Below are 16,290 nucleotides of genomic sequence, written 5' to 3' on the forward strand. Positions count from 1 at the left end.
ACATTGTAGCCGTAGACGTAGCCGTTGGGCAGCATCATGGGCGGGTTGTTCTCGTTCATCACGTCGCCGGAGATCTTGCAGACCAGGCGGGAGTTGGCACAGTGGGCCATGGGCAGGGGCTGCGCCAGTTTGTTCAGGGAGCGGCTGCACACGGGGCAGTCAGGGCTCTTGGAGCTGCCGTCCTCCTTGTAGCACTGTCTGAGCATCGGGTCAAGGAAGGGTTGGGGGCCACCCGGGGCAGCCAAGGTGAGCCCAGCCCCCTGTGGCCACTCTACCCTGGGCTGCGTGCCCTTCTGGCTACGTGGGCACCACGCTGACTACACGGGGCTATCTTTCGAGGCAAAGGAAGTGCTGCACTCGACAGCTGAACAGCCCTACTGAGGCCTGGGTGGAGACAAGAAGCCTGCGCCTTCTCGCCCCGGCCTCCTGCACCAGGACCACAGGCACACAGCGGCTCCGTCCGTTGCCCACCACCCTCTCCCCAGCCATGCAACCTCTCCAGGCAAGACGAGAGCCACCGGGCAGGGATGTTCTGCTGACACCTAGGAACAGGCAGTGGGCAAGCACGCCAGCCCTCCCCCTCAGAGTTCCACAAAGAGGGGACAAGGGAGGGGGCCTGAGTCTCATTCATACCCCAGCACAGCCAGTGCCAGCAGCAATCCCGAAACACTCACTGCCCTCTGGGCCTGAGTCACGTCACATGAAAGACATTCACAGGCGGGGACAGAGTCAGTCACAGGTGAGGGCAGAGTCTGCCATAGGTGGGGACAGAGTCAGTCACAGGCAGGGACAGAGTCACAGGCAGACAGAGTCGGTCACAGGTGGGACAGAGTCAGTCACAGGCGGGGGCCAAGTCAGTCACAGGTGGGACAGAGTCAGTCACAGGCAGGGCAGAGTCAGTCACAGGCAAGGTTCTTGGTAATCACATGGGAAAACTATTCGAATGGTAATCTCCCAGCCACCAGAACACATCAAAATCGGGCTTTTAGATCAATGCCCATGGAGGCATCTGAGATGATGAGAGAGAGAGGAAGTGCGCCACTTCCCAGAGTGAAGGCTGCGCGACGCACCCGAGGCCCCTCAACACGGCCCCACCCCGACCATCTAGACACTGCGCAAGTGCGGCACACGGGAGCCCGGGGCTGTCTGTGGTGGGAGGACAAGAGTGGCAAGGTGCAGGGTCAGCGTGTTAAAATGTGACCAAAGACGCGAACCCCAGGCCAAACCGCACTGCGCACAGGAGGCAGGATACGGTGTCTTGATGGCTGAGAGGCCAGCCTGCAGGGTGAGGGTGAACACAGAGTTGTTTCCCAGCTGGTGTAGTCGGTAGTTGTCGTACCGGAACTGCTGGATCAGCATCCGCCACCGTGCAGGGTCCAGGAGGTCCTGGAAGACAGAGGGCAGAGGGTGCTGGGGATGCTCCCAGGGAAGCTCCTGGGACAGTTTAAAAATGTGGGCCATGGTGAGGCAGGTGCCATCGGCCCACAGCCATCCCCTAATGACCCACACGCTTTGCACTAAGGGTAAGCACAAAGCATAACTCCCTCAAGTGTTGACTGATACACACAGTGGGATGAGTGCTGACTTAACTCTGATTTCAACATGCTGTGGGACAAGTGCTGACTTAACTCTCTGATTTCAACACACTGCGAGGCCAGTATGGACTTAACTCTGATTTCAACACACTGTGGGATAAGTGCTGACTTAACTCTGATTTCAACACGCTGTGGGATAAGTGCTGACTTAACTCTGATTTTAACACGCTGCAGGGTGAGTGTTGACTTAACTCTGATTTCAACATGCTGTGGGACAAGTGCTGACTTAACTCTCTGATTTCAACACACTGCGAGGCCAGTATGGACTTAACTCTGATTTCAACACACTGCGAGGCCAGTATGGACTTAACTCTGATTTCAACACACTGTGGGATAAGTGCTGACTTAACTCTGATTTCAACACGCTGCAGGGTGAGTGTTGACTTAACTCTGATTTCAACATGCTATGGGGCCAGTGCTGACTTAACTCTGATTTCAACACGCTGACGGATGGTGCTGACTTAACTCTGATTTCAACATGCTGTTGGGTGAGTGCTGGCTTAACTCTGATTTCAACATGCTATGGGGCCAGTGCTGACTTAACTCTGATTTCAACACGCTGCGGGATGAGTGCTGACTTAACTCTGATTTCAACACGCTGACGGATGGTGCTGACTTAACTCTGATTTCAACATGCTGTTGGGTGAGTGCTGGCTTAACTCTGATTTCAACACGCTGACGGATGGTGCTGACTTAACTCTGATTTCAACATGCTGTTGGGTGAGTGCTGACTTAACTCTGATTTCAACATGCTGTTGGGTGAGTGCTGACTTAACTCTGATTTCAACATGCTGCGGGGCGAGTGCTGACTTCTCTGATTTCAAAATACTGTGGGGCCAGTGCTGACTTAAGTCTCTGATTTCAACATGCTGTGAGGCCAATGCTGACTTAACGCTCTGATTTCAACGCCTGCAGGACAAGGGCTGACTTAACTCTGATTTCAACACTCTGCGGGACGAGTGCTGGAACCCTCTGATTTCAACATGCTGCAAGGCCAGTGCTGATCTAACTCCCTGATTTCAACACGCTGAGGGATGAGTGCTGACTTAACTCTCTGATTTCAACATGCTGCAGGACCAGTACTGACTTAACTCTGATTTCAACACACTGCAGGGCCGATGCTGACTTAACTCTGTGATTTCAACATGCCGTGGGGCCAGTGCTAACTCTGTGGTTTCAACACGCCATGGGAGCAGTGCTGACTTAACTCTGTGATTTCAACACACTGTGGGGCCAGTGCTGACTTAACTCTGATTTCAACACGCCACAGGGCTGGTGCTGACTTAACTCTGCTACACTCACTTGTGAATCAACTCGAATGATCTGGAATGTGTGGATCCTGTGCACTGTGACAAAAAATAGACTCACAGAGCTGGAAGGACAGCTCAGTGCAGAGTGCACCTCAGAGCATTAGGTGTAAAAACTCTTACTTCAGAGAAATCATGTATGAAATGGAAAACAGCCAGTCCATGTTAGGTTAAAGCATCACAGAACAGAAAATTAAACCTGATTAATGTCTGTCCCTAAATAACCTCAGGTTTAGACTTAAGAGAGACAGCGTGTGTGAGCACGGGTGAGAAAAACCTTCACATCAACCCAGACAGGCCGCTCAGCCTCTAGCCTGCGGGGATTCGGCCACACCTGGAGGGGAGGTGGTCATCAGGGCACGTCACCCATCAGTCTCTGTAAGCTTCTCAGTCTCAGTTTAGGGTAAACACCACACTTAACTCCAACATTTCTAAAGGCTGTTTTTAATCTCATTTTTGTCTAAAAATCAAAGTCTATAAGAGAGGAAGCCACAGTCCAGAAGGTCCTCACTGAGAAGGAACAGCTCCTGGCATCCTCCCAGGACTCGTTGCCTCTGGGCCTCTGGTGGCTTCTGCCATTCTCTGAACAAAATGCTTCCTCCTGTTTCTTGCCTGACCCATGGCAACAGGGCCCATGTTCCTGCCACGAGACACGGTTTTGCCCCCTGAATCTGGCAACAGATGAGCCTTGGGGCTGGCACTGCCTGCCTCCCTCTTTACCACACTGCAGGGCTGCGTCCGGTGAGAGGTGCACACTCCACCCGGCCTAGGCCCAAAGTCTCGGCCCCCTGTATGGGTCAGCCTTTCTGGCATTTCTAACAAAACCGTCTCCAGAGCAAGGGAGAGAAACAAGGTGCCAACTCACAATCCGGGAAGCTTAGACTCCACCCCTGAAGATCCTCGTGACCTAATGATGATTTATTATGAGATGTCCCAAACGCCCGAGATCCAGGAGAATTCAGGCTGAGAAAGCTTCCAGCAGCTTTCAGAAGGCAGCAGGTCTGGGTCTGCCCAGGGCTTTGCAGTCCCTACAGGGTGGCAGGTGGGGGCTGCCGGGAAACACCCCTGCCTCTGACAGAGACCAGCGCCAAGCTCAGAGAACAAACTGTCAACTCTAGGAGGTTTTATCTGTTTCCCCCTTTTCCAGGAACTGAAACTGTTCCCAGCGTGATGGGCACGGGGGTGGGTGCAGGGGTGAGCACATGGTGGGCACAGGGGTGGGCATGGGGGTGAGCACACGGTGGGCACGGGGGTGGATGCAGGGGTGAGCACACCATGGGCATGGGGGTGGGTGCAGGGGTGAGCACACGGTGGGCATGGGGGTGGGTGCAGGGGTGAGCACACGGCGGGCATGGGGGTGGGCACGGGAGTGGGTACGGGGGTGGGCACGGTGGGCATGGGGGTGAGCACACCATGGGCACGGGGGTGGGTGCAGGGGTGAGCACACGGTGAGCACAGGGGTGGGCACACGGTGGGCACAGGGGTGGGCAGGGGGTGAGCACACGGGCACAGGGGTGGGCAGGGGGTGAGCACATGGTGGGCACGGGGGTGGATGCAGGGGTGAGCACATGGATGGGCATGGGGGTGGGCATGGGGGTGAGCACACCATGGGCACGAGGGTGGGTGCAGGGGTGAGCACATGGGCATGGGGGTGGGTGCAGGGGTGAGCACACGGTGGGCATGGGGGTGGGCACGGGGGTGGGTGCAGGGGTGAGCACATGGATGGGGATGGGGGTGGGCATGGGGTGAGCACACCATGGGCATGGGGGTGGGTGAAGGGGGGCACACGGTGGGCATGGGGTGGGCACAGGAGTGGGTGCAGGGTGGGCACAGTGGGCATGGGGGTGGGTGCAGGGGTGAGCACACGGGCACAGGGGTGGGCGGGGGGTGAACATATGGCGGGCACAGGATGGGCGCAGGGGTGGGCACACGGGCATGGGGGTGAGCACAAGGTGGGCACAGGGTGGTTGCAGGGGTGGGCACGGGTGCAGAGTGGAGCCACTCACCCAGGAGCAGCCAGCTGCTGGGTTGGGGCCAGGTCTGAGCACAGGGTGCCTGGTTAGTGATGGCAGAACCCCCACCCCTACCCCAGTGACCGCGGAGACTCGGAGGCTCCAATATTTACAGATAAAATACAAAGCGTCAGCAAGAGAAAGAACCACGGAAGATGGTGCAGCCTAACTCCTGACTCAGGGGCTGCAGAGAAAGGAGAACCAGGGAAACAGGCAAGGAAGCCGGGCCCCAGCTGAGCGCTCCAGGCTGAAAGGCTTCCTGAACCTTTCTCATTCAATTGCTTTTTTTTTTTTTTTTTTTTTTTGGAGACAGAGTCCCGCTCTGTCACCCCGGCTGGAGTTCAGTGGCACAATCTCGGCTCACTGCAGCCTCAACCTTCTGGGCTCAAGTGATCCTCCCAACTCAGCCTCCTGGGTAGCTGGACTATAGACAGGTGCTACTATGCCCAGCTAATTTTCAGAAATTTTTTTTTGTAGAGATGGGGTCTCACTATGTTCCCCAGGCTGGTCTCAAACTCCTGGGCTCAAGCAATCCTCCCACCTCAGCCTCCCAAAGTGCTGGGATTCCAGGGGTGAGCCACCACACACAGCCCTGATTCAAATTTCTTATGAGCAAAATGGGAGTCAAACAAGAAAAGCTTGTCTTGGCAGGCTGGACAGGCTGTGTGGCTGGGATGGGGCCCTCACGTCCCGCCCCATGTGTGGAAGCAGCTACAGACCAGAGACACACCCTGGATCCCCACCCCAGCATGACACCGACCCCAGGGACGCACGCCCTACCTTGTACGGGGAGATGTGCGTGTCGGGCGGGAAGGCCAGCATGCCCATGGCCTGGCGCACCTCGTCCAGCTGGCTCCCTTCTGCTTGGCTGAAGTGCTTTCTTGCATGTCTAGAAAACAACATTTTGGCACATTTAAGTTTGCATTTTAATTTTAATTTTTAGAGACAGGGTCTCACTCTGTCACCCAGGCTGGAGTGCAGTGGCACAGTCACAGCTCACTGTAGCCTCGAACTCCCGGGCTCAGGCGATCCTCCCGAGAAGCTGAGACCGCAGTTGTGTGGCAGCACACCTAGCTAATGGAAAAAACGTCTTGTTAGACAGATTCTCGCTGTGCTGCCCAGGCTGGTCTCCAACTCCTGGGCTCAAGCCATCTTCCTGCCCCGGCCTCCCAAAGTGCTGGGATTACAGGCATGAGCCGCTGCACCCGGCCTGCATTTTTAAGTTGAAAAATCTGAGCTAACAGCCTTTATGTCAGAGTCTAGGTACAAAGTAATCGCCTCACTCCAAGCCAACCTGCTGGGTGGGACTGGGATGGCGGGAGGTACGGCTCCCCAGAAGCTGGAGGAGCAGCTACCAGGCACTCCTTCCTCCAGGGGACAGGGCACCCAAGCCACACACACGACCCACGGAAAACACCAGAACTGCAAATGGCACCTGCCCCTGAGGCCTCTCCAAAGCGATTCTGGTTTACAAGGAACCCAAACCCTGAGGATTCCCACTTTCCCTGGATGCTCGCCCCGTGGCCCCCGTGGCCCCAGCGGACCAAGGACGTGTAGTCTTCTCAGCTGCAGTCCTTGCTGTTCGGCAGTGACGCCCAGCACAACCTTCCAAAGAACAACAGCTTCCCTCAGCCCACAGGCTGGACTCCCTGCAGATCCGGCCCAGCCCTCTCAGCCCTGAGAGTGCCACACACCACATGCAGCCACGATCTTTCCTCAGCCAACTCTGGGGGATGCACACAGGCCCACTCCAGGCCAGAACCCCACTCCAATCTGCAGCTGGGCAACCAAGAAACCAAAGCAGAACATAACAGGTCCCTTTCAAGCTAACCAGCGGGCACCTGCTCACCCCCAGGGTCCCCATTCTCATGCCTCCCACACACACAGGGTCACCGTCCCTCTGGCTGTCCTGAGGGCCTGCACCCCCATGTCATGACCCTCACACGGGCCCACACATCCTCAGCCCTCAGAGCCCCTCCGTCAAAGCGACCCCAATGCACAGAACCAGGGGCCTCAAGTCCCACATGTGCGTCAGCTCTGTGCTGTCCAGAACAAGGCATGTACCCAGGAACACAGGGCTGAGGAGGTGCCAGGCGCTCACGGTGGCCTTGGAGAAGATGCAGTGTCTGGCAGAGACTGGAGTTAGTGCAGGAGGTGGCCCAGCAGCCCCTTGATGGATGGCACGGTGACCACGTGGTGGAAGCACCACCAGGAGAGCCTGGGGCCGCAGGGAGTGGGGGGCGTCCAGGCTTGGGACCCAGCCTGGGGAATCCACACGGCTGACCCCGCAGGACATATGCAGGGACTGGGAGTCGGGGGTGAGTCCACATGGCCAACCCCGCAGGGTGCGTGTGCAGGGGCTGGGGACGGCCATCCGAGATTCCAGTGCCCATGCATCCCCCTCCCGGAGTGCGTGGGTGGGCGTGGGTCTGAGTCTAGGAGGAGCCCCACCCAACCCCCTCATTCCATCTCTGGAGACAAGTCAACCTTTGTCACACGCCAAGATGTGCACAGAACACGGCCCACCAGGGCTGTTTGATTCAAAGGGCATCTCACCTCCTCCCAGAGCTGCTGAAGAGAGGGAATTTAACCTCTGTGGTTGACATCTATGAGATCTCATTTGCATGACCTGGTTTATGTGTCTTATCTCACTATCAATCAAACCCCAGACAGACATCGTCTGCCTGACAAGCTGCCTCACCTCGCACCCCAGGTCCCTGATCCACAAATCCTGACCCCAAGACAGAAACAGAAAACCTAACAGTGGCGGCTGACTCTTTTCGGATCGTCTGATGCCAGCATTCAGCCCCAGCACACAGAGAACTGCAGCCCAGATGTGGGGCCCTCAGAGCAGGTCCGGGGAGAACAGCACGGTGTGCATCCACAGGAAATGGGAAACAAAACCGTGACTTTTCTTTAACAAACTAAATGCAGCTAACATAAGAAACACAAAAACATCCATTTTTCTTTAAAAATATAAACACACGGGCCAGGCTCGGTGGCTCACACCTGTAATCCCAGCACTTTGGGAGGCCATGGTGGGTGGATCATGAGGTCAGGAGTTCACAACCAGCCTGGCCAACATGGTGAAACCCCATCTCTACTAAAAATACAAAAATTAGCCAGGCGTGGTGGCGGGCGCCTGTAATCCCAGCTACTCAGAGGCTGAGGCAGGACAATCACTTGAACCCCAGAGGCGGAGGTTGCGGTGAGCTGAGATTGTGCCAAGCAACAGAGCAAAACTCAATCTCAAAAAAAAAAAAAAAAAAAAAAAAAGAGAGAGAGAGAGAGAACACCCAGAAGACAAAATTCCTACACTGGGCCTGGCCAGGCTGAGGCGTGGGTGTGCGACGGACGGCACGCAGCCGCTCACAAAGCCCAAGAAGTGCAGGCCAGGCCCAGCCGCCTGGGGTCAGGGATTCACTTACTCATTGACTAAAAATTAAAAGCATTAAAAGTTAATCACTAGCAGCTCCTACTTTCGCATGTCACAAAAACCCACAAATGCCCCTGGCAGGGCGGAGCTGCAGCCACCCCAGCCAACGAGGCCCCCTGCCCGGCCCAGCACGCTGGCTCCACAGACGGCAGGACTCACCTCGCCTGCCCCAGTGGACCCAGAGGCTGGGCTGCTGGCCTCAAGCCCTGCAGATGGTGCCCCACGCTCCAGCGCCATGTGGACCGTGAGTTCAGAGGTGGACGGGAAGCTCCTGCGGGCTGGGCCCCTGGCAGAGCAGGTGACAGGGCCCTGCCTGGAGCCCTCAGGAGACACGTGGCCAGGCTTCTCCGCCTTCCCTCTTGTCCAGCCTCAGAGATACACACCACCCTCTGGGCTCCCAGCCAGACACCCGCACTCCCTCACCCCACAAACGTCCTGCCGACGCCCCACCTGCCACCCCAGCCCAGCTCCCGTGTGCCTTGTGGGTGGCTCCAGGGCCACGCTGAGCTGAGGCCGGACTTCCCTGACCAGGCCCTGGCACCTGGAGACCCACTCCCAAGACGGCCCCAGCAGCGGACGTAGCTCACACCACGCCTGCCCCCAAGACAGTGGGGTGTTGTCTGCCACGCCTGCCCGGCTGGCTGCTGAGGCTTCGGGGCAGCACATGTCTGCGTGGGGGAGGAAGGACACGCACTTCCTGGGACCTGCCTGCTCCCCTGCAACAGACAAGGCCGCAGAGGGCGCAACTCTGAGCTTGGCTCCGACATTATGAGGCGGAGGCCCTGCGAGTCTCTAGGGCAGATTCTACCCAGAAGGGGGAACACAGGCACAAAGACCCTACCCAAAGGGGGGGGGAACACAGGCAAAGAGACCCTACGCGGGGGGGGCGGGGAACACAGGCACAAAGATCCTACCCAGAGGGGGGGGAACACAGGCAAAGAGACCCTACGCGGTGGGGGGGGGGGGAACACAGGCACAAAGATCCTACCCAGAAGGGGGGGAACACAGGCAAAGAGACCCTATACGGAGTGGGGGTAACACAGGGAAACAGACCCTAAGCGGAGCCAGCTGCCGCCCAGATGAAGACACCTGTGACGGAGGGACTCCAGGATGGACACGTTTTGTTTTCAGACTCCTGGGCTGACAGTGGCTGGGGCCCTTAAGGAGACGGAGGCTGACTTGGGATGGAAGCAGGCTGCGGCCGGACAGAGGCCAGCGACACAGGCACCGAGGCCACACAGAGGCCAGAGCAGAGCGGGAGCCCCTCCTCTTGACAGGGCGCCCCTGGCCGTATCCCCACAACGCTCACGCACCACTCTCCACTGGGCCAGGTCCCGAGATCCCCGCTTTAGCCCTCAGGCACAGAAGGGAGGTGAGCTCCCCTGCCGCAGGCCTGGCTCACTTGTGCATGAAGACGAGGCCTGACCTGCCACCATGCGCCCAGGTTGGCATCAGGAGCCAGAGCAGGACCCCGGGCCTCTCCAGGGCCCACGCAAGGGCAGGGAGTCACAGCCGGGTTTCTGTGGGCACAGACAGGCGCCCCCTCCTGGCAAACACATACCTGCTGGGCACTCGCCCGGGAGCTGAGGGCCAGCCAGGCCCACACACCCCACACAGCAACTCAAGCGTCACCGCAAGGCTTCGCTGCTCAGGAACCTCCACAAAAGTGAGCGAGATGACCCAGCACTCAAGGAGCAGCCCTGCCCCGAGATGGGGTGAGCACGAACTGGCCGACACCGCCCAGGCCAGGGCCCACTGCTGCTTGACGATGCCCACTCTGGGGAGCCAGCAGGAAGCCAGCGGACAGCCTCTCTTACTTTGCAGTCACCGTGCACCCCAACTGGGCTGAGCCACAGTGACAGCCAGCATCCCCTCCTCAGGCCTGACCACCAGGGCGCCGCTGACCTCAGCTCACTGCACGCCGCCCTTGGGTTGGAGACAGGCCGGAGAACCCACAAGTGCCCTCATCACACGCTGTCAACACTCCCCAATGACCCTGAGGGACATTCCCAAGCTCAGGACGCTTGGAGCTACCTGAGGACCACATGTCAGAGACATTCCCAAGCTACAGAGGCTGGCGGCACTTTCCTACGTGGAAAGGGGGTGCCAGGAGCCTGATCCACGTGTTTTACGTGGATGGTCCGGACCTCAAAGCTGTTCCCCTGGCAGCCACGGGGGTCTGGATGCTCACCTGGGGCCACACCTTGGTGGGGGCCCTGCCAGGCTCCAGGCCTCACTCCCCAAGTCCTATTCAGGAACAGTGGGAGAAGCAGCCACCTGAGCGGGCAGGGGTCAGACTCAAGACCCAGGGGACATCCCAGGACCCAGACTACGACAGGGAGGGCCGGCAGGGGCCGCAGCCAAACATCCTGCCCTCCCTCGAGGAGCCGCACGACCGCGATGCCTACCTCACAGCGTCCAGTCTCTTATTCTGCCGGATGAGTTCAATGAACTCCTGGATTCTGAGGCTGAACTCCAGGCAGCTCTGAGGGCAAAGACAAGACGAGGGCTTAGACAGCACATCCCACAGAGCCCAGGTGCCCGGGTGCCACACCCGCATGTCCACCAGCAGACCCCACAACCAAAGCTCTGAACCCCTCTCTCACAGGCACGGGGAAGGCAGGGCTGAGGCTGAAGCTGCCACGTCAACCTGCAGCAGACTTTCCAGGGAACACTGGGTTCTGAATGTGAGTCCCGCCCCTGCTCCTGCAGCTGCGGTGGGGCGTGCAGCCGCCCAGCATTTCAACCCGAAGGCCGGGGCACTCAGGGCGCTTCCAGGAGCACGGGCCTGGGAGATGCTGGGAGGGCAGAGCAGCAGGTGCAGCCGCTGGAGCAAAGGCACCAACCCATCTGCAAGGACAAAGCAGCTTCCTGGGTCCCGCCCTGATGCCACTGCTTCCTCCTTTACACCCCCACTGGGCCTGTGGACCCATCTGTCCCGAGTGTAGACTGGGTGCTGGCTTGAGCCCGGGGCTGTTCTGGGAGAACATGGGCAAGTCCTGTCCCGGGGCACTGATGCACCGGGTGGGGAGGAGACAGGGACCACATGTGGGGGTGCTGGCTGTTGCCTCACAGGGGCATGAGGCAGAGAAGTAAGCTTAGAGCAGGCAGGACCCAGGTCAGCAGGGCGGGGAGCGCCTGCGCCGAGGTTATGGACGGGGGACCACACAGACACCTGGCGGGAACATGGCCAGCAGAAGCCAGGGCCAGTGCCGAGGCCCCAGGCGGGTAGCACACGGAACGGAGGCCTGGCCCAGGGGACACTGAGGTCCTAGGTGGCTGCCAGGCCGAGGGGTGGCTCGCGTGAAGGGAGGGCGCTTCCAGGATGTGTAGAAGACAGAGAGAGGCTGACTTGGGGCTGCTGGCTGACGGCACCATGCCTGCGGCGGGGGCTGCAGGGGAAGCTCCTGCAGGACCAAGTCCCACGTGTCTGCCTATGAGCCTCTCACGTGCAGCTAAGGGAAGCCCAACCCTCACTCTGAAATCTCAGCAACCTCAGTCCACCGTGGGCCGAGACTTGTGGCTGGGGTGGGGGCAGCGGCAACATTGACCACAGTCATCCAAGATGAGACGCGGATTCTACGGAAGTGACATGTCCGTCTAAACCGTAAGATCTTCTGTGTGGTTTCAGGACATTCTCGGGGCTTCACCCCGGAAACAGGATATAGGCGTGGGCACCACGGAGCGAGTCTTGGGCTGGGGCCGCATTTGTCACTGAGTTCACATGGTCTGGATCTCAGGATGGCATGAACAGAGACTCTACGTGGCAAATGAATCCACCCCGGATCACTGCATTTAAGTCGAAGCTCATCACTTCCATTTCCCAGAGCTTTTCCCACTGAGCTTTCTGAGGAGGCCCCTGTGCTCCAGCCCACCCTGCCTGCCAGCCTTGCTGCCCCGACGCACAGAGCACCCACAGCAGTGGCTCCACATGGGTGTGGGGAGGACTGGGCTGCCCAGACCCCCCGGGGGCCACCTGCCTTCCAGGGTGGGGCTCAGAGGGGCTCAGGTCCCTGCCCTGCTACCCTTGCCCTGTGCCCTCAACCCCTCACCGCCCTGTGTCCCTAGAAAGACGGGTCAACAGGCTGGACGCAGAACTCACAGGCTTGCTCCAAGCTGGGGCAGGAGGACTGTCTCTGACCCCAGCGGTGGCACAGGCTCTGGGTGGGGAGTGCCAGGCTTGGTACAAACCAGCCGAGAGGCACAAGGTCATCCCAGGGTCCTGAGTCCCCACCCCACTAATCAGCAGACAGACTTCGGTCAGCACTTCGCTCCCTCCAAAGCCAGCCCAGCAGGAGAGGAAGGGGACGGCCAGTGGGAAGAAACAGAGGCTCCCCACCAGGGCCCCACCTGCCTCCCAGGGGCTGCCTGATGGCTGCCGTGTCTAGAGCAGGTGAGTGCCGGGGCTCTGTGTAAAGGCAGGAAGCAGCTGCCGAGGGGGTGCTCTAGAAGAGCAGGACTCTGGGCCCACTCTAGGTTACCGCTTCACACAATAGACACCTCAAACCTGCTTTTCAATGACACCTTTTGCTCTAGTAGGTTACTTTCAATTGGTCCACTAATATGTAAGTGTGTCTATGTCGTGAAACTTAGCTATTCAGACCCAAATCTAAAACACTGAGTCTACACTGTCCCATACGGCGTGGAGCGCCAACAAGGCTGTGCCCGCCCTGCGACAGGCGCCCACACTGATGGCTCCGTGTGGCTTTTGCATAGACGTGCAGCAAACAAATCACTGCCTTCAGGGGCCTTCAGGGCCACTCACCCACCCACACCTGTGAAATCCATTTCCCAGCCAGGTAAAACTTGGGTCTCAAGTTTCTTTTCCCATCTAGGTTCTCACAGCTTGTCCCAGGGACCCGTTAGAGCACCGTCTGGCTCCTCCCTGCCTCCCCACACACTCCCTGGCGTGCGGGCACATCTGAGCAGACTGCATAGACAGCCGTATACCCCATCTGGCTCGGCTGCATCTCGTACCGGGCATGTTTTCATGTCATTTGGAGTCTTAAGGGCGTATTTCTGGACAGCATCCAAACATGGATTCAGGCCCCGTCCAGTCTCGACTTCATCCAACACCAGGCACGCTCATCCAATCTCAACTCATCCAACACCAGGCACACTCATACACCAGGCATCCAATCTCAACTTCATCCAGCACCAGACACACTCATCCACCAGGCATCCAGTCTCAACTCATCCAACACCAGGCACGCTCATCCAATCTCAACTCATCCAACACCAGGCACACTCATCCAACACCAGGCACACTCATCCACCAGGCAACCAATCTCAACTTCATCCAACACCAGACACACTCATCCACCAGGCATCCAATCTCAAATCATCCAATACCAATCTCAACTTCATCCAACACCAGGCACACTCGTCCACCAGGCATGCATTCAGGGCCCCGAGCCCTGGCCCTACCTGTCCCCACAGCAGCTTCAGACAGGTCGTGTGCTCGTGGCAAGCCCCCAACATCCTCCAGCAACACTGTCTGGTAGGTAATTAGGGCTTGCAGAAATATCCTGGCAGCACCAAGAACCTATCTTCCCTCTGACCGCCACAGGAAACAGCCCTGGTGGAGTTCCCACTGTGAGGCGTGTGCCGGCTCTCTGTAAGGGAGTGTGGGGCTGGCACTGTGTGGGGGCGCCACAGGTTACATACCAATTCTGGCTTTCCTTTTAGGGTTTCCATACTAAGATCCTAACTCTCTTTACGGGAGCCACTAGCCGCTCTACTTTTTTGTCCCGTCTTTGCTTCGTGCTCGTTTTGGCGGCCCTGAGTGGCAGTGTGTCACTCCTGGCTGGTAACTGCATGCACCCTGCCAAACTCAGCCAGGGTGAGGTTAAAGCAGCGCTCAGTTTAGAAAATAGAAAAGTTTTGCTAATGGAGGCAGAGGTGTTAACATAAGTTAAAACATTTCTGCAAGTCCCTAGGGTGACAATGCCTTTTAATAAGCAGGTTTAAATTCTGTCGCTTAAGAGTCCATTTCTTAAGCTTCTTTTGGTCTCTAGAAAAGTGGGTACTCGGCCGGGCACGGTGGCTCACGCCTGTAATCCCAGCACTTTGGGAGGTTGAGGCAGGTGGATCACAAGGTCAGGAGATCGAGACCATCCTGGCCAACGTGGTGAAATCCCATGTCTACTAAAAATACAAAAATTAGCTGGGCATGGTGGCGCGTGCCTATAATCCCAGCTACTCAGGAGGCCGAGGCAAGAGAATCGCTTGAACACCGGAGGCAAGTGAGCCAAGATCATGCCACTGCACTCCATCCTGGTGACAGAGCGAGACTCCGTCTCAAAAAAAAAAAAAGAAAAGTGGGTATTCATTAACAATATCACAGCCCAGAGCTCTGCAGCCTCGCAGATGGACAGTGACTTCCCAACCAGCTTTTCTGTGTCTGTAACTGAGTGCAGGGAGCCCACGGAGTAGCCCCCATGGAGCGGGACTGACCTGTCTCCAGGCTCCAAGCCCAGCAGCCCCAAACATGCTGTGTGCACGTGGTCAGCCTCCCGTAACTCACCCCTTCTGAGCCTCATGCCAGGTGTATGCAAACTGTAATGCCAAATGAGGTGCACTTTTCCAGATTTTAGCCTAAAAGTGTAACACAGCCACCAAAAAAACTCCCAAACCCAATCCCCACCTTACAAACCAAAACCAAACTACTGTGAACCACCAGGCAAGGGGGTGCTGGCTCCAGGGCAGGTGGCGCAGCCTCGGCCCCGACCCACCCCCACCCCAACCTGGGAGTCCATGCACCTTCATCTTCCGGAGCCGGGACTTGTTGTCATGGCACCAGGCCAGGCAGGTGGCCGTCTCACGCCTCTCCAGGGACTCCTCCACCTCTTTGGCCGTCAGGAACATCTCAATATTCACTAGGTCCTTAGAGGAAGGAAGCAGCACCTGGTCAGAATGTGCTGGCTCAAGGCCCCCACGCCACCCTCCCGCACCCCAGCCTCCATGAGGCAGGCCCAGCACTGGCCACCGCTCAAGATGCATCTCCAGTCCACACTGTGGGTCTGCACTCGTGGACTACTGAGGGCCACTCTGAGATCCTAGGAACAGAACAGCCCCCAAGGACCAAAAGGTCAGACGCTCACGTGGACAGCAGCCATAGCTGGGCAAGGGAGCCAGGCTGGCCCTGCCTGTCCCACGGAGAGGAGGTGCTGAGACACACACGCAGGCGGAGCCAGGTCACATGCCAGGCGGCCCCATCTCCACTCCCCACAGCCCCCCAGCACATCTACAGCCCCTCCCTGGGCAGCCCCCTCATTTCAAAATCAACGGTAAACAAATAATAAATGCTAAATAATACATAAACACATTATGGCTGATATTGCGGTAGTTACAACCAATGATTTATATGAAAGCAAAAAAAAAAAACAAACCCCAAAAAACAGAGTAACCCAGGCTTAGCATCAAGGCTCCGCTAGTGGCCGGGCACAGGGGGTGGGTGCTCAGTGCCTAGCAGTGGAACCCATGGTCTCCGGTGCGGGCAGGACAGTAGCCAGCCCGGGACTCTACCAGGCACTGCAAGGCTGGGGAGGTGGTCCTCAGCAGCAATGACTCCTGACCTTCCCGAGTGGGACCAAGGACAGCACCTCCGCCTGCACACGGCCCAGGACCCAGTGGCCCAGGGTGAGACACAGTTCACCACTTGGGTCCCACAGCCCCACGTCTGGACCACCGGCCTCACAGATGCGCTGTTTTCTTTGATGATTTCTCTTTTCTGAAACCCCTCATAACGTTGTTTTCTTGCACCTTTTGTTTGATGATTTCGTTTCTGAAACCCCTTCATAACGTTTTCCTGCATGTCTGCTTTGACGATTTCTCTTTTCTGAAACCCATTCATAGCGTTTTCTTTAACGTTTGCTTTGATGATTTCTTTTCTGAAGCCCCTTCATAGCGTTTTCTTGCATGTTTGCTTTGATGATTCT

General features: G+C 57.6%; 1 protein-coding gene across 1 annotated transcript in view; it reads right to left on the reverse strand.

Annotated features, from left to right (window-relative positions):
- MAEA (macrophage erythroblast attacher) overlaps positions 1 to 16,290 on the reverse strand; it is a 49,221-nt gene that overhangs the window by 1,751 nt on the left and 31,180 nt on the right. Inside the window, exons 4-8 of the mRNA XM_030801140.1 lie at positions 15,113 to 15,235; positions 10,759 to 10,835; positions 5,695 to 5,803; positions 1,253 to 1,386; positions 3 to 198 (exon numbers count right to left, since the gene is read on the reverse strand). Of these exons, the coding sequence (XP_030657000.1) occupies positions 3 to 198; positions 1,253 to 1,386; positions 5,695 to 5,803; positions 10,759 to 10,835; positions 15,113 to 15,235 (639 nt within the window). The remainder of the gene's footprint in view (positions 1 to 2; positions 199 to 1,252; positions 1,387 to 5,694; positions 5,804 to 10,758; positions 10,836 to 15,112; positions 15,236 to 16,290) is intronic.

The sequence above is a fragment of the Nomascus leucogenys genome, chromosome 20, assembly GCF_006542625.1.
Source record: "Nomascus leucogenys isolate Asia chromosome 20, Asia_NLE_v1, whole genome shotgun sequence".
Taxonomy (NCBI): domain Eukaryota; kingdom Metazoa; phylum Chordata; class Mammalia; order Primates; family Hylobatidae; genus Nomascus; species Nomascus leucogenys.